The sequence below is a fragment of the Macaca mulatta genome, chromosome 13, assembly GCF_049350105.2.
Source record: "Macaca mulatta isolate MMU2019108-1 chromosome 13, T2T-MMU8v2.0, whole genome shotgun sequence".
NCBI classification, from domain to species: Eukaryota; Metazoa; Chordata; class Mammalia; order Primates; family Cercopithecidae; genus Macaca; species Macaca mulatta.
The window spans coordinates 98,636,039-98,655,257 of NC_133418.1; the positions used below are offsets into that span (position 1 = coordinate 98,636,039).

At 39.7% G+C, this 19,219-nt stretch overlaps 1 protein-coding gene and 1 long non-coding RNA gene across 2 annotated transcripts in view; one reads left to right on the forward strand and one right to left on the reverse strand.

Annotated features, from left to right (window-relative positions):
* The window catches only part of SELENOI (selenoprotein I), a 49,267-nt gene that overhangs the window by 21,228 nt on the left and 8,820 nt on the right, over positions 1–19,219 (reverse strand). Inside the window, 5 exon segments of the mRNA NM_001135563.3 lie at positions 344–452; positions 2,066–2,328; positions 6,469–6,543; positions 8,754–8,862; positions 9,296–9,364. Coding sequence (NP_001129035.1) covers positions 344–452; positions 2,066–2,328; positions 6,469–6,543; positions 8,754–8,862; positions 9,296–9,364 — 625 coding nt within the window.
* LOC144333858 (uncharacterized) lies at positions 875–2,701 on the forward strand. Its single transcript, XR_013402953.1, has 2 exons — positions 875–1,587; positions 2,651–2,701. It is a non-coding gene; the product is annotated as an uncharacterized LOC144333858 (long non-coding RNA).

The window sequence follows — 19,219 nt, forward strand, 5'->3', positions numbered from 1 at the left end:
AACTAGTAATTTTCAACTTTAAGATAAATATAAAACCTATACCAAATGTGGACCCTCCAATACAGCCTAGGTTAATCTGAATAGTCACTTTATCAGGCTTGTGTGATCTGTTTTGGTATTTCCCTCTGATTAGAAATAGCTGATGCTGAACAAAAAAAAAACCCAAAAACAAAGAAATCTTATTTTTCTTAATGGTTAGGCTGAAATCCTACAAGGTTGTAGGGTTGTTCTGCCTCCTGGAGGTTTTGTGAGGCAAAGGGTGTTGTTGCTTGTTATAGTCAAATACTGGCTCTTTTGATAACAAAGTGATGGTTAAAACAGGCTTCAACATGGAGCTTCTTACCAATAATCATTGAAGTGAATAGGTCTCTATATAAGAAATTAAACAGGAAAGGTTCATACCAGGCCTCAACTCCCACAACCGCAGTCACTATGTAGACAAAAGAAATAGTCTGGAAGGAAAATGCAGACAAAAGCATACAGAAGCATTAACGCTAGAAAGATCAGGAGTCACCATGCTTTATGCAGCATTAAGTCAAGTCAAACAGTTTTAGTAAAAGCAAGAAGTATGCTTATATTTGGTATGTGGCAATTCTTACCTTTTGTGGCAAGTCTTCTTACCTTTAAAAATACAATCTTTTGGCCGGGCATGGGGGCTCATGTCTGTAATCCCAGCACTCTGGGAGGCCGAGGCGGGTTGATCACCTGAGGTCGGGAGTTCTAGACCAGCCTGACCAACATGGAGAAACCCCATCTCTACTAAAAATACAAAATTAGTCAGGTGTGGTGGTGCATGCCTGTAATCCCAGCTACTCGGGAGGCTGAGGCGGGAGAACCCCTGAACACTGCAGAGGTTGCAGTGAGCCGAGATCCCGCCATTCCAGCCTAGGCAACTATAGCGAAATTCTGTCACAAAAAAAAAAAACCAAAGAAAACCAATCTTTGAGCCAACAATGCTATAAAATAACCAACTTCTAGACAATGCAAGCAACTGGCCATCATTTGGAGCACTTTAACAGCAACTCATAAATTGGTTAAGTTGTAAGATGATCCAAATTTACCCACCCAACCACTTCCTTCAACAAACACTCCAACTTCTGATTTCTTTACTGGAGACGTAGGTGCAAATGGGCAAAATGGCAACACAAAAAGCTGGGATTCAAAGGCAGGGAGAGTTAATAGCAAGGCCATTAAAGTAAGAAAAAAGGAATCTCTCTACACACTGAAAAGGTGGCAATGAACACAAAAAGCCAACCATTCAATTCTATGTGCATATCTTTCTTTACAAAATCAAGAGTTCAAATGAACATTTAATAACATTAAGAAATAGTTAAATTCTTGGTGTAATACTGGCATTGTGATTTTTTTTAAAGGAAGCTCTTAGAGATAGTGAAGTATTTATCACATAATATTAGAAATTTCCTTTAAAATAATTGGGAAGGGCTGAGCATGGTGGCTCATGCCTATAATCCTAACACTTTGGGAGGTCAAGGCAGGCGGATCATTTGAGGTCAGGAGTTTGAGACCAGCCTGGCCAACATAGTGAAACCCTGTGTCTACCAAAAATATAAAAATTAGCCAGGCATGGTAGTGGGCACCTGAAATCTCAGCGACTCGGGAGGCTGAGGCAGGAGAATCGCGTGAACTCGGGAGGCAGAGGCTGCAATGGGCTGAGATTACGCCACTACACTCCAGCCTGGGTGACAGAGTGAGACTCCATCTCAAGAACAAAAACAACACAAAACAAAAAAAAACAAATAAAATAATTGAGAAAGGGCTCAGGGAGGTTATACACGAAACCAGATAACCACATGTGCTAATTGCTGAAGCTAACCAATAGGTATATCAGGGTCTATTCTCTCTACTTTTTCTTAACTATTCTCTCTACTTTACTATTCACTATACTATTCTACTTTTTTGAAATTTTCCATAAATAAAAATAAAAAATTTTAAAGTACATATCAATTCTAATCAAAAAAGCCTAAGAGCAATAAAGAAGCAATGACAAAAGCTTTCCAAAAGTATCATGGCAATGTTGAAAATTTAAGGTAGAATACATACTTACCACCTGGCTAATGTCATATCCCCATGGCAGGAAAAGAATCCCTGTGTTATACTTTTCCCAGTGGGACAGGATGAAAGAAAACAAAACTACCCATAGCAGGAGATAAAGAACAAAAACACTGACACCAGTCGATCCTCTTCCAAAGATGGAATAAACAGTTACAACAAAGTAAACACATGACCAACTATCCAGGCCATGATCAAAAAGCTCCCCTAAGGGAGTGCTAGAATTGGTTCTGCGAGCTTGCTTTCCGTCCACACCATCTGCAACAAAAACAAACCACAGGAAAAGTTCAACATATGCACCAGGATGGAGAAAGTCTTCTTTAATCAACTGGAAAAAAACAAAACAAAACAAATCAGCGTATCACAGAAATGTTAAGTATGGCTATCAGCCGGTACTATAAAAATCTAATTATTTAATTCTACACTTCAAAGAGTTCAGGGCCAGGCACAGTGGCTCACACCTATAATTCCCACACTTTGGCAGGCCAAGGCAGGAGGATCACTTGAGCCCGTAAGTTTGAGATCAGCCTGGGCAACATAGCCAGACTCTGTCTTTACAAAAAATTTTAATATTAGCCAGGCATGGTGGTGTGGACCTGTAGTTCCTGCTACTCAGGAGGCTAAGGTGGGAGGATTGTTTGAGCCCAGGAGTTTGAGGCTGCAGAGAGCTATGATCATGCCACTGCATTCCAGTCTGGGCAACAGAGCAAGACCCTGTCTCTAAAAAAAAATTTTAAACAAAAAACAAAGACTTCAGAAATAAAATATATAATTTTTCAAAGTTTAATCTAAAAATCTAAATGTCATATTACACTGAATGGTGTCAATTTTAGATCTGAGAAAGCAGCATTTTACTTGGACTCTGAACACCTCCAAATCTACGCAACTATTGGATTGTTTCACTAGCTACAAATTCTCAAGCTTCCAGCGAACATGCCAAAGTAATTCCTCACAACTTATCTCACCCCTCCTTGCTCTAGGATCCAAAAGTACTTCAGTCACAACATCTACTTTATCCTGTTTGAAATCATAATCACTTCTTTACAGATCTACTGCCCCCATAATCTTAAGTGCTTTCAGAAAATGCACATAGTGGATATTCAGCAAATATAAGAATTGAATTTACTGAAACTAATGCGCTATTCTTGGTGCTATAAGGATTGGAAGAATCTTAGAATAAACTGTTTGTGCACTCAGAGTATTTACAATTGAGAAAGGAACAGGCTGGGTGTGGTGGCTCACACCTATGATCCCAGCACTTTGGGAGGCCAAGGCAGGAGGATAACCTGAGGTTAGAAGTCCAAGACCAGCCTGGCCAACAAGGCCAAACCCTGTTTCTACTAAAAACACAAAAACTTAGCCAGGGATGGTGCGCACCTGTAATCCCAGCTACTTGGGAGGCTGAGGCAGGAGAATCGCTTGAACCCAGGAGGTGGAGGTTGCAGTGAGCTGAGATCACACCATTGCACTCCAGCCTGGGCAACAAGAGCGAAACTCTGTCTCAACAAAAAAAAAAAAAAAAAAAAAAAAGAGAGAAAGGAACAAAAACATGATAATAAAGCTACGGTATATCACAAACCATAGAAGAGTACAGATAAGGGAAAGGTTCTCTTTAGGCTAAGATAATCTAGAATGGCTTTTCAGGCAGGTGAAATCTGAGTAGAGGACATAAAGAATGAGTTGGATTTCAGCTGATAAGACATAAAGAAGTATGTCATTTCAAAAGGAGGGAATGCTATCAGCAAAACACACCAGGGTGGAAAAGCACAATGCATGTTCAGAAAATGCCAAGCACTTTAGTTTGACTAGAGACTAGCATGTGAAGAGTGAAGTATATAAAAAGGTTAAAAAGGAGGTTTGAGCCAGTTAAAAGTTGTAGGGAATATGGGGAGTTACTAAAGGTATCTGAATAGAGAAATGACAAGAGTGAAAGCAATGCTTCAGGAAGAGGCACCTGACGGTGTGAATGACAGGCTGCAGAGAGGGACGCTAATTAGTAGGCCTCAACTGAGATGAAATGCAGTAGGAATAAGAAGCTGATGGTAGGTGAGACATTGAGGAAATAAAAATGATAAAATGCAGCAAAGATGAGGCATAAGGCCTAAGGACAAGAAGAGAATCTCCAGTTTCTATTCTGGGTAACGAAGATAGTGGTAGTGTTAATAGAAAAAAGGAAGTCAGAAGCAGCAGCAAGACTGACAGACAAGATGCAGAGTACAATTTCAGATACTGAAATTGAAGTGTTAGTGAGATATCCACATGGTAATGTCAAGGAACTCAATCCAAGGGTACTTATTAGGAACTCAGAACACAGGTGAGGGCTAGATATAAACAAGATATAAACATGGGAATCTTAACTAAGACTGTAGAGTGAGACTCACCATTACCAAGGGAATGAGGAGAAAGCCAGAGTTTAGGATAAAGCACAGTGGAACACCTTCATTTTACAGGCAGAAACAGAGGAACCTGTTAGAGACAGCCTGTCTCACTGAATTACACACTTTTTCGCCCAAAAGAAACAGTTTTGTTAACTAAGTGCTTTAGAATTAGGCTAATTGTAAAAATTCAGAATAAGGAATTAAAAACTCTTATAATTACTGTTAATCTTGCTCACTAAAGTATATTCCCCAGTGCCTAGATCAGTCTGTGGCATAATACATTGTTGAAGACTTTATGAAAAGATGAATCCCAAACTCCCTATCCAAATACTACAGATTTCTGTTATACAGAGTTGGGAAAGTTTTTGCCCTGAAGTAGCTAAAATATTCCCAGAAAGTCTTTTCTCATTATTTACTGGCTTAACAATTTCCCATTTTCAATGTAATTCCTATGCAGTTATTACAATACTCAATTCATAAACTACGTATTAATTAGGTTTTATACATTTTCTCACTATACCCATTCCATCTCCACAAGTCTGAGGTCCAGATATGCTTTAGAATTTTTTTTTCTTAAAAAGGTAATTCAGGGCATATATCATATATTATCAGAGACTCCCCAGTAGGACACAGAGCAGCATCCTGTGATCAAACATCTAAGTATTTCTATAGCAAAACGTCATGAATAGTCACACTAGGTAGAATAAAGATTATAAACTGCTTTATGTTCATTCAAGACTAGTTTGCAACAAATAGTTCATGTCAGGTCAGGATTTTTGCCAAAAACTGTGGGCCTCGAACACATAGATGGTACATCAAAAGGATCTCATGGAGTGTTGTCAAAAGTCAGAGCTCACGGGTCACTCTCAACTTTTCCCTATTCCTCTCAGCAGTCCTTGGCAACCAAATCCTTCAGCAGCACTTAAAGACCTGCTCATCTGTAATAACAAATGCGCAAAAGCCTCTGCCTAAATATGTAGCTTTTAACTAAATTTTCCCCTAATTCTTCTAGACGTCACTGATTTCTTCCTTTTCCAAACTCTTGCAGCTCTGGTCAGCATGACATCTACCATATCAGTATTTAATCGTGTAGCAGGTTATGTTGGTTTTATGAGAACAAGTCGCTTTTATCTGAAGAGATCTAAGCAACTTGAAGTCAGGGTCTGCTATTTTACATGTATTTAAACACTATGTACTGAGTGTCTACGATACTGGGGATAAAGTAGTGAACAACGCAGTACTCACTTTCACAAAACTTAACATTTTAGTTAGAAAAGAGAGATAACAAACAAGCAGGAAAGTAAATAGATAACATGTTACATGGTTTGAAATGCTATGGAGAAAAATAAAGCAGGGAAGGAGGAGAGAAGAACGCAGGACAAGCCATGCGGATAATCCTAATGAAAAGCATTCTTGGCAGAACAGACAGTATAGTCTAGCACAGTAGGCTTCCCTGCCCACTCCCTGACCACTCTCTGTACCAAAAAAGAATTGATCACTTCCTTATGTGTTCTCCCACTGTGTTCTATCATAGTATCTGTTTTTTAATTATTACATATGGCAGTATTACTTCCCAAACTTAAGCAAAAATTATGTCTTATTCCAGAGGTTGCCAAATACTTTTTAAAGGCCGCATGATAAATATTTCAGGCTTTGCAGGCCATAAGTCTTTGTTGCAACTATTCAGCTGTGTCTTTATTGCAGGAAAGCAGCCATAGACAACATATAAAGGAATGAGCATAGATGTGTGCCAGTAAAACTTTACTAACAAAAATAGGCTACACATCAAATTTGGCCCACAAGTAGTGGTTTACCAACTCATCTTATTCTGCGAAACCCTCACAATGAATGACAATATTTTTTGTAGAGAAACTCAAAAACATATTTATCAATTTGAACAGGATACTAATAAACTCTAGTTAAAATGAATTAAGCACAGGAGAAAATGTTATTTTAATAGGTGGCTATCCTTGCTGATTTACCAGTCACTGCCTATAGTAAGTATTTACCAATTCCTTACCTAGAGTGTAGGCTACGAAGTTGAGGATGCCCACTACAATCCAAACCCAGTCAGGCACATGCTTGTGACCTGGTGCTGAAAAGGAAAGCAACTAAGATTTTAATACAGTTTAAGTATAGTAGTTCTTACCATAGCATATACTGACAGTGAGAAGTGTTGCTATTTGTTCATTAGAAGTTAAAGTACTGTACAATATATTTTGAATCCAGAATTAGGTAAATAATATCAGGAAACTGATAAAACCAAAAAAGCGATTCCCAGCCCCTCACAAACAGTAAAGCATTTATTTTGAGCTTTTATCAAAACTCAAGACTGAGTGTTCACCTTTACTTGAAAACAAATACTTTTCATGTGCCCACAATGAAAAATAATGTATTTTTGGAATTTAAAAACTAACTGCATTTAATCTAATTCTTGTTGTTTATGATTGTATTACAAACTTGTATTGAGCATTCACCTTATCCTTTCCTATACTATTAATTAGCAAGACAAAAGACCTTTTGATTTGGATATAGATAGATCACCTCAACTGAATGATTTGGGCATCAGAATCATTCTGAAATATCTGGAGCTCACTTTTTCCCCTAAGACAAAACAACTGAGAATCAGAAAGTCTGGGTTCTAGTCCTGGCTTTGTAATCAACCAGCAGTGTAACCTTGAATGTATCATTTAATCTCTCCCATCTTGTATTTTCCAAATATATTGGGAATAGATGGTTTATCTAGTCCTTCAACTTATATGATTTGGGGAGATATATATAACATTTATGTATGTTTGCTTCCCTTAATAACTAAGTAAACAATCTGATTTAGAGTTGTCAAAGAAAATAATATTTCTAGTTACAAAGATACATTCTTTAGGGTGTCCTCAGGATTAAAACACACAAAAAAAATAAAAAATAAAAAAATTTTTAGAAACCCACAATACCCAAACAATGCTTAACAAAATTTAATCTTACTCTTTATTCATGTGTACTTTATGATCTTCTCATGCTTCAGAGTTGGCATTTCCAACTTCAATTACCATTTTATTACATGTACAGAAGCTATGACTAAAAGTTTCAGTAAAGTTCCACATATGTATACTTTCAATATTCAGAATTTCTATAATATCAAAAGTCTTGGTGAGGCGCAGTGACTCACACCTGTAATCCCAGCACTTTGGAAGGCCAAGACGGGTGGATCATTTGAGGTCAGGAGTTCAAGACCAGCCTGGCCAACACAGTGAAACCCTGCTCTACTAAAAATATAAAAATTAGCTGGGCATGGTAGTGTACACCTGTAGTCCCAGTTACTCGGGAGGCTGAGGCAGGAGAATTGCTTGAACCTGGGAGGCGGAGGTTTCAGTGAGCCAAGATAGCATCACTGCACTCCTGCCTGGGCAACAGAGCGAGACTCTGTCTCAAAAAAAAGAAAGTAAAAAGCGTCTTAAGTGTTTGAAACTCCAAATTTTTCTACTAAAACAATGTTGTCAATGGTATTCAGTTTCTCCAGGTCAGTCCAGAAAAGTCTGCTGAACTCATACACAGATGAATTATAACACTAACACTCCTGACTACACCATTTCTAAGTATTACTGTTGGAAAATAAATTCTCTTAGAATGCAAAAAACGCCCATCTATCTCCATCTTTCTATTCCTCTCAATGCAATCAACCAACTGAACAATAAAAACAAAACTTGTCTCCAACTATTCCCTCATCATCCCAATTCTTTGGCCTGGGGCAGAAGCCTGGTGTGAAACAGAGTGAAGATAAAACAGGTGAGAGAGATGTTGGAGCAGAGGGCGGGAGCAGGCTGACCACTGGCTCCAAAAGGGCCTCCTTCCACTCTTCCCCAATAAGGGCCCAGACTTAGCAATAAATACTTAAGGTCTAAGAACCATTTTCAGAGGAAACTAGGAGTCATTCAAGTCAAGTGGGGATGCAGGGAAGGAGGAAAGATAATCACATTTCCTTCAGAAGAAAGGGGATTTTTCTTTCCTGACTAGAAAAGGAGAAGGGATATTCCTAGAGCTGACAGGTAAACTGAGCCCTGTTTGTATTCGTGTTTAGGCAAAGTTTTGAGTTTTAATTTTCCATCTTCATGCAAACCCAATTATTCTTTATCTGCCAAAACCTCACTGCTTTTTAGAAAACATATCTAATTCAACAGGCAAGGTGCTGCCATTATAATATCCAAATTTTTTGGAAATATGAACATTTTAACAGAACCAGAAAATAAGCAACCACATTTCATTTTTCTCTACTCAGACATTTTAAATTTTACAATAAAGTAATATTCTTACCTGAGGCATAGAAGTCAGGATCAAAGTATGCCATTAGTAGAAAATTGAATACAACCAGCAGAAAGCCAGAAAAAGTTATCAGATTGGGCGCCAGCCAAGTAGGAAATACCTATTTTTGCAAAATAATTATAAAATAATTAAAGTAGAAGAATCTCTGTCCAATATATACAACATGCAAATTGAAGTCATAAGTTTGAAAGATCATATGGAGAAGTTATAGACATGTAAACCATAATCTCCATTAGCATTATTTCTTCCATCCTCTATATTTTAACTACCTCTATAATTAGCAAACTTCTATAACATTAAGTCTATTTTAGAAAATTTTAAATGGGATTTTACAAAAATGACAAATCCCAGGGTATAAACTTCAACAGTATGATAAATCAAAAGGTATGTGACTAAGGAAACGGAGAATGGGAAGGGTAGTTTCTCTAGATATCTTACAAAACTGAGAGTTGCATTTATAATACTCCATAAAATAGGTTAAAATCTTTAAAACGTACTAAAACAAGAAAGTACATGCATATTAATTATCTTACCTTTACTATAGTGTTCCAAAATGGATGCATGACATACAGAGAAAGTGGATTGGTATCCACAGCACTGTACTGTTAAGAAATTAAAGAAAATATTCAGAGTCAATCCTTGTCTACTAGTAAACAGAATAACATTTCTCAAATGAAAATAATAGTAAAGCCAGGTGCAGTGGCGCATGCATATGACCCAGCTACTCAAAAGGAAAGAAAGCAATAGTACAAAAATAATACAAGCCAGGCATGTTGGCTCACACCTATAATTCTAGCACTTTGGAAAGGCAAAAGAGGGCGGATCACTGAGGTCAAGAGTTTAAGACCAGCCTGGCCAGTGTGGTGAAACCCCATCTCTACTAAAAATACAAAAATTTGTTGGGCTGTGGTGGCACACGCCTGTAATCCCAGCTACTCAGGAGGCGGAGGCAGAGGTTGCAGTGAGCCAAGGCTGTGCCACTGCACTCCAGCCTGAGCGACAAAGCAAGACTTGAGTCTCAAAAATAATAATAATAATAATAATAATAATAATAATAATAATAATAATACAAAAATAACCTGGAGAATACATCTATTTTTATGATGTCCTAATCTGAGTAGCAAAACTAGAATAGCAACATAAATGAGGCAAAGACTATCAAGCACAGTCAGATACTATTTTTATGGGAGAAGGAAAGGGTCACAGCGTAAGTCTAAAGATCAACGCCAAATCACAGAGTTAATCACAGCGGTTGTTTCATTGGCACATACTCATCCAGAGTCCAAATCGCCAGGATAATCACTGACTCATCCTTCACTCTCAATCACCTTTTACATTACAGTGTTTCAGTAGAGAAATTTATATTGCTTACATGTCCTCACTTATTGCAGGATCAGTAAAATGCACACTGCATGCATTCAAACACTAACCACACACCTTCTCAACCTCCTTCATCCCTCTCATCTTAGAGGAATCTGTGTTTCCTCTTGATACCATTACGATACATTTACTAGCTGTTAGAGCTTGGGCAAGTTACTTAATATCTCTGCCTTAGTTTCTTCACCTGTAAAATGAAGATGATAGTCCTTACCTCAAGGGATTGTCATAAGGATTAGATAAGTGAAAACAGTGCCTGACCTACAGTAAGTACTATGTAAGTATTAGCTGTTATAATTACACGTTTTAAGTTCCAAAGGAATGACAGATCCCCATATAGCAGGATACTGAATTGCATAAATATGCAAAGGAAGACAAAATAGGTTAGGGTTGTATGATAAGGGAGCTTATTCCCCAGTTACTGAGCTATTTAATAAGAATGTAAAGGAAATTTTAAAGGACATACATAAACATGTAAAACTTTAAGGGTCATGTTGATAACTTATTCACTCCACACATACACTGCTAGGTATGGGGGAGAACGGATACAAAACTGGTAACAGACAAGTCTTGAACTAGGTAATATTAGCCTAGTTCAAACCCTCCTTGAGGGTTCACAGTATTACCTGGGCGATTATTACCTAATTCATCCATCTGAAATTTACATATTATACTAGTCACACACTTGAAAAAGTTTTTCTTTTTTTTTTTTTTTCTTTTTTTTTGAGATGGAGTGGCTCTGTCACCCAGGCTAGAGTGCAGTGGCGCGATCTCAGCTCACTGCAACCTCCGCCTCCCGAGTTCAACCAATTTTCCTGCCTCAGCCTCCTGAGTAACTGGGATTACAGGCGCGCACCACCACACCTGGCTAATTTTTGTATTTTTAGTAGAGATGGGGTTTCACCATGTCGGCCAGGCTGGTCTTGAACTCCTGATCTCAGGTGATCCACCTGTCTCAGCCTCCCAAAGTGCTGGGATTACAGGCGTAAGCCACTGGGCCCAGCCAGCTTTGCTTATATTTTCTATGTATGCTCAGTATGTATACAAAATAAGTAGTAATCATTTGAGTATCTGATTTTTAAAACTCATAATTAAAGATAAAAATTTCTTTCTGAATAAGTTTTGTGAATATGCAAGAAATACATCAGTGTTTCAAGACTTAAAAGTGTGATGGAACAAAGAAGTAAATAAATAGAAAATGTTTAAAATACCGTTAGCAAAGAGTCAACCAGTAAGCCTAATGTTTATTCAAAAGACTCCATGTCTGAGGTTCTTCCATTTCTCCAACCCATCCTGACTAAAATGAAATTAATTGGACAAAAGATCTGAGACAGTAGTAAGAAATGACAATGGGCTGGCCAGGCGTGTGGCTCATGCCTATAATTCCAGAACTTTGGGAGGCTGAGGATCATCTGAGGTCATGAGTTCGAGACCAGCCTAGCTGACACAGTGAAACTCCATCTCTACTAAAAACACAAAAACAAATTAGTCAGGTGTGGTTGCACACACCTGTAATCCCAGCTACTTGGGAGGCTGAGACAGGAGACTCACTTGTACCCGGGAGGCAGAGGCTGCAGGGAGCCGAGATTGTGCCACTGAACTCCAGCCTGGGCTACAAAGCAAGACTCCATCTCAAAAACAAAAAAAAAGAAATGATGATGGGCAATGTGGTTTGCTTCTAATGGCCAGAGGTAGAAACTCTAAAGCTGCATCCAGCCTCTCAGCAGAAGCCCACTTTAATAAGCACAGCAGTCGCCTACTTACCCAAGGTTTCATTTTAACCATAGCCAACCAGGGTCGGAAAATAGGTGAGTACAGTACATACAGACGTTTCGAGAGAGAGAGACCAAATTCACATAACTTTTATTACAGTACATTGGTATAGCTGTTCTATTTTTAGTTGTTGTTAATCACTCACTGTGCCTAAACTTTATCACAGGTGTGTATGTATAGGAAAAAACAGTATATACAGTCACCCCTCGGTATCTGCAGGGAATTGGCCCCAGGACTCTCTGTGGATGCTCAACTCCCTTATATAAAATGGCACAGTATTTGTCTATAACCTACACACATCCTCCCATATATTTTTTGAGACAGAGTCTTGCTCTGTTGCTCAGACTGGAGTGCAATGGCGCGATCTCGGCTCACTGCAAGCTCTGCCTCCCAGGTTCATGCCATTCACCTGCCTCAGCCTCCTGAGTAGCTGGGACTACAGGTGCCCACCACCACACCTGGCTAATTTTTTGTATTTTTAGTAGTGACAGAGTTTCACCATGTTAGCCAGGATGGTCTCAATCTCCTGACCTCGTGATCCACCTGCCTCGGCCTCCCAAAGTGCTGGGATTACAGGTGTGAGCCACCACGCTGGGTCATCTACTTTAAAAAATCTCAGCTTACTTATAATATCTAATACAATGTAAATACTATGTAAATAATTGTTATATTGCATTGTCTTTTTATTTGTATCTTTTGCTGTATTGTTATTTATTTATTTATTTTTTAACATTTTCAATCCACAGTTGGTTGAATCTATGGATGTGGAACCTGTGGATACAGAGAACCTACTGTACAGGGTTTGGTACTGTCCTTGGTTTGGGGCATCCACTGGGGGTCTTGGACTGTATCTCCCATGGGTAAGCGGGGGGCAATTTTATTAGCGTTCTTATTAAACATGTACTAAACATACAACTTTCACTTGTAGGATGGTCTACAGTTTTTCTTTTGTTGTTGTTTGTTTTTTTGAGATGGAGTCTCACACTGTCACCCGGGCTAGAGTGCAATGGTGTGATCTCGGCTCACTGCAACCTCCACCTCCCGGGTTCAAGCGATTCTCCTGTCTCAGCCTCCCGAATAGACGGGATTACAGGTGCCCGCCACCATGCCTGGCTAATTTTTTGTATTTTCAGTAGAGACACGGTTTCACCATGTTGGCCAGGCTGGTCTCGAACTCCTGACCTCATGATCCACCAGTCTTGAGCTCCCATAGTGCTGGGATTACAGGCGTGACCCACCGTGCCCGGCCAGGATGGTCTGCAGTTTACAAAGCTTTTCCATAATAGATACCACTCCATCAGAGCCTGTGCAGAATGAAAGAGTTCTGAACTGACAGGACTGCCTGAATTTAAGTCTTCAGACCTGAGGACCAGGAACCAATATGAACCCCTACAGGCTGCCAATGACAAGGTAGAAGGGACCTACATTCCTCTACTTCACAAAAGTCTGCACCCAGAACCATGAAATACAGCCAGCAGGGCAAATAAAATGAAAAATCACCCCTTTAAAGTCCACCATCCATCAGAAAGCACAGAAGTTATAAGTTCAGATCAGAAGAAAACCGTTTCAGATATCACATGAATACCTAATATAGTGCACAAAGTAACTGTTCAATGTTCTTAATTCAACTATTTGCTCATTTTCATTCAGCAGCTTTCCATAATTTAACTTTTATCTAAAAGAATTCTTTAAGGAATGCTATTTTAACTTGAAAAGTTTCTCTTTTAAAATTCTGAAGCTTTAACATGAAATTTCAACTTCAGGAGACCAGGAGAAGTATGATACAAGAAGGTCAGTTTACCTAATTGGATTTCAATTATTTGACATTCATTAACAGCTGATGAGTTCAAACAGGAAGAAAGATTAATAGATTACAGAAGGCAGCAAAACTCTGTGCTCTCGCCTTACACACCTGAGTATTTTTCAAGGTCACATACCACTCACGATAAACAAAGAAACTCTAAACTGTTTTATGAACCCACAGGAAGAAGAACGACTTAAACCTTCCACATTCATGAAAAAAATAAAATGCAAACTTTTAAAGGTGCTAGACTAGATTTGGGTTTGTTAATGTTTGTTAAAGGTATTATTTTCCATGGGAGTGACGTTTTGGCCAACACCAGGAAACCTGAACCAGGTAGATAATCCAGTTAAGACCTGGCATGACTTGCTTGGCTCTACAATCTATCGGGCTAGGGTAAGCTAGAGCCCTCAAAACTGCTTGAGGACCACAGGCTGGCTTTGATAGACTCGTTCCATGGAAAACCTCAGAACTCAGAGATGCCTTAACCTTATACACCATTGTATATCTGACCCTCATCTAGGAGAAGAGGTAAAACAGTCATCAGGCCTCAGATCACCAAAAAAAACAAAACAAACTACAAAAAAACTCACCAACTCATTACTTCGAGAAGCAACCCAATTCAAAGTTACAACAACTTTTCCATACACTAACAAAATCCTCCCCTGCCCTATATCATCTATCCTGTGTTTTCATTTTGCTCTACAAAGTTAAGCAGTCTAATTTTTCTTTTTTTGAGACAGAGTCTCACTCTGTCACCCAAGCTGGAGTGCAGTGGTGTGATCTCAGCTCACTGCAACCTCTGCCTCCCGGGTTCAAACGACTCCTGCCTCAGCCTCTTGGGTAGCTGGGATTACAGGCACCCACCACTACACCTGGATAATTTTTGTATTTTTAGTAGAGTCGCGGTTTCACCATGTTAGTCAGGCTGGTCTCGAACTCCTGAGCTCAGGTGATCCACCCACCTCAGCCTCCCAAAGTTCTAAGATTACAGGCAAGAACCACTACACCAGACCTAACTTTTCTTCTAAACTACAGTCTTTCAAATATTTGAAGACAGCTCTCCCTGTCACATCTAAATCTTTTCATCATCTGTTCCTATACTCCTTTTGCCACTGCTTTTTGCCATGGTTTCAGTCTCCTTCATCACCTAGGTCTAGTTCAGTACACCAGGGGTTGGAGAGCTTTTTCTGTAAAGGTCTAGATAGTAAATATTTGAGGCTTTGCAGGCCATATGGTCTTTGCAACAAATACACAACACTTGAAACAGGAAAGCAGTCACAGAAAATATGTAAGCAAATGGGTCTGGCAGTGTTCTAATAAAACTTTATTCACAAAAACAGGCAGACTGGGGGCTTCAGTTTGACAACCCCTGCTTCAAACAATCCAATTTATTGTTAAATCAACACAAACATGTGGTCTAGGGCAAAAGGAGCATTTCAAGTGGTATATGAGTAGGAAGCAGAACATGACTATAAGCCCCTCTTCCTTGATAACTCATGCTGCTCAAGATATTATTAATTCCCGGGACAACTAAATCACACTGCAGTCACCTGAACCCCCTCAGGCCTTTCTCACATGGACTGCAAAGTCATTTTTCTCTATGCTAATATGAGGTTGACTCCTGGAACACAGGTGCGACACTGCATCTAAAGTTTTAACATTTCATCTTGCTAGAGTCAACTCATTTCTGCCCTCTCCAGATTTCTTCTGATCCTGGCTTAGTTATCCAAGGAAACAGCTATTCCTCCCAAAACTCTCAGCATATAAATCTGGTCATGCTAATAATGCTTTCACTTAAGTCTATAAAAATGCCAATCAAGGTAGACCTTCTAAACATTTCCCTCAAGACTGCTATTACGGACCGGGCATCGTGGCTCATGCTTGTAATCCCAGTGCCTTGGGAGGCTGAGGTGGGGTGGGGGAATCACTTGAGCCCAGGAGTTTGGGACCAGTCTGGGCTATAAAAGGTTTTTTTTTGTTTTGTTTTTTGGGTTTTTTTTGAAACGGAGTCTCGCTCTGTCGCCAGGCTGGAGTGCAGTGCAACCTCCGCCTCCCAAGTTCAAGCAATTCTCCTGCCTCAGTCTCTCGAGTAGCTGGGATTACAGGTGCGTGCCACCATGCCGGGCTAATTTTTATATTCTTACTAGAGACGGGGTTTCACCGTGTTGGCCAGGATAATCTTGAACTCCTGGCCTCAAGGGATCCTCCCGTCTTGGGCTCCCAAAGTGCTGGGATTACAGGCCTGAGCCACCGCACCCCACTGAAACTGGATAATTTATAAAGAAAAAGAGGTTTAATGGACTCATGGTTCCATGTGGCTGGGGAGGCCTCATAATCACGGTGGAAAGCAAAAGGCACATCTTACATGGCGACAGGCAAAAAGAGAATAAGAGCCAAGCGAAAGGAGTTTCCCCTTTTATAAAACCATCAGATCTCATGAGACTCATTCTCTTCCACAAAAACAGTATGGGGGAAACCGCCCCCATGATTCAATTTCTCCCACCGGGTCCCTCCCACAGTTCGTGGGAATTATGGGAGCTACAATTAAAGGTGAGATTTGGGTGGGGACATAGCCAAAGCATATCAGCAAAAAGCAAGACACTGCTCCCCATACCCCTTAAAAAATAACCACATGTACACAATTTGTGATAAATATTATAAAGGGAATTATCAGAGTATTATGCAAGAAGAGGACAGACAAGAGGACAGAAACACAAGGAAGAAGGCCACATGAAGAGGGAGGTCAAGATTGGCGTTCCGCTGCCACAGGCCCAGGCAGGCCAGGAGCTACTGGAAGCTGAAAGGGGCAAGGAAGGATTCTCGCCTAGAGCTTTTGAGGGTGTGTGGCTCTGCCAATACCTTGCTTTTCTACACTTCTAGCCTCTGTAACTAGGAGAGAATTACAATTCTGTTATTTAAAGCCACTCAGTGTGCGGTAATTTTTATGGCAGCCTTAGGAGGCAAGTAAAGATGGTAACCAGCTCCCAAAAAAGAAGAGAACAAGTGGAGCAGGAAGTATGCCTAGTCAGAGTGGTCAGAGGCAGCTTCTAACGGGCGACATTTAAGCTGAGTCCTAGATGAGAAGGCAGTCAAGTAAAGAATGTATGAGACATAATAGTGAGTGAAAGGTAGATGCTAAAGACAATGTGCTTTCATATATTCCACTTATATGAAGTTCAAAAACAGAATTGATTTATGGCAAGAGAAGTCCGAACAGTAGTCTGGTGAGAGGGACTGATGGGGACCTTCTGAGGCACTAGAAATAATTCTGTATCTTGAGCTGGGTCGTGGTTACACGGGTATATACATATGTAACAATGCATTAAATTATACACTTAAGATCTTAATGTATTGCAGTATTTATACGTAATTTATACCTACAAAGGAAAAAAGAGAGAAAATAAAGAAAGACTCTATGACTCACGTGTGTGTGTGTGGAGGTGGGGATGTAATACATGCCAAGAAACACCTTTGAGGCAGGAAACAATAACACATACAAAGACCACTAACAGAAGAGTTGGAAATGCTGAAGGAAGGCCAATGTAGCTCCAGCATCGTATAGAAGGGCGATATGAAGAGACTAGAGAGGTGGGCAGACATCACCTGGCAGGACCACAGGGAGTTGGATTTTATTCTAAGAACAACAAACGTCCTGATTTACATCTTAAGAGGACCATTCTGATCATGGTGTAGAAAATAGATTTGAAGGGAGTAAAGTACAAACTAGAGACCAGTCAGAAACTAGTATAATTTATCAGGCAAGTGACAATTATGGGTTAGTCTAGGAGCAATACAATGACTTGTAAAATACTTTCTAAATATGCTGTGAAGAAGTGTCCATTTTTGATAGATTAGAAATGAATCCCCCTTAATTTAAGAAGGAAATTGGCTCTAACATAAGGAAAACTATGAAAACACCTTCTTGGACCTAAAAGTATGTCCTTTATACATGTATTTAAATCCCTTCTATGTACCAGTAAGAAAACTGAACTGACACACCTTTGCACTAAATACTGAGCTCTGGACAACTTAGTAATCACACCGAGTCCACTGCCCCAAGTAATGCTCTACTATCTACTAACCAGGCATAGTAGTACATGCCTGTAGTCCCAGTTACTCAGGAGGCTGAAGTGGGAGGATCACTTGAACTCAGGAGTTTGAGGCTACAATGAGCTATGACATGTCACTGTACTTCAGCCTGGGCAACAGAGGGAAATCTTATCTCTAATTAAAACAAAACATCACTAAACTTAAAATGCAAAAAAAGTAGGGTGGGAGGAGGGATAAATTAACCCTAGGACAGAAATAAAGTTTCTTAATGTACTTTTAATCAGTACAAGACATGAGGACAGGAATGCTGGCTCACCCAGGCAAGGGGGCTCACGCCAATAATGCCAGCATTATTGGCTGAGATAGGAAGACAGCTTGAGCCCAGAGCTTCGAGACCAGCCTGGGCAACATGCAGAAACCCCATCTCTACAAAATAATACAAAAATGAGCCAGGTGTGGTGCCGTATGCCTGTAGTGCCAGCTACTTGAGAGGCTGAAGTGAGAGGATCACCTGAGCCTGGGGAGGTTGAGGCTACAGTGAGCCGTGATCGTGCCACTGCACTCCAGCCTAGGCAACAGAGCAAGACACCGTCTCAAAAAAAAAAAAAAAAGAGAGAGAGAGACTTGAAGAACTACGCCCACAGAGAACATGACTCATTGAGCAAGGAGATCTAATTTCAGTGATTACTGTCGTTTACATCTAACAAGTCGGAGAGAAGAGGGTGGCAATAGGAGACTGGAGAATTAGAGCAATGAGACAAATACAAGCAAGTCATGATGACAAACAGGTTTGCTTGCTAGACTTTAAGTAAGCTCTAACAAGATGAGAAGATAAGGCAAAAGGAGGGGTCATTTAGTGAAGGAATTTGAAATCTTTGCTGAGGAATTTGGATATCAAACACATGGAAGCCACTGCAGACTCTTAAATAGGGTGCAGTATTTGAGAAAAATTATTTATTGTCTCTTGTGCTATTACATATGATTAAAAAGATGAAGAAATGTGAAGCCAAAGACTATCTGTGAGACCCAAGCTAGACAGACTCCTCATTACTCTTTCCAACTGTCCATTACGATGCCACCCTTAATCTCTTGGTATAACCTCCAGGGATGTGTATAAATGTGGATATGTTATATGCTAGCCAATGTTCATTTGTGCAGGGAATCACAAATGTCAAGTGTTATTTTTTATTTACTCTGCATTTACACAGCACTATGTGCCAGGCACTTTATAACTTTTAACTCATTCAGTTTTCAGAATTATCCTATGGGGTAGGTACTACTCCATTTCACAGATGAGGAAACCTGGTTAGATTAAGTTACCTGCTAAGTATCACACAGCTGGTATGTGGAAACTTTTTAACTTAATATTAGTCCGAAAGCTAATTATTTAATCAAAAGCCCTTTATCTCAATTAGAGCTAATCATAAATGAAATGGTCTTTATACTCAACTAA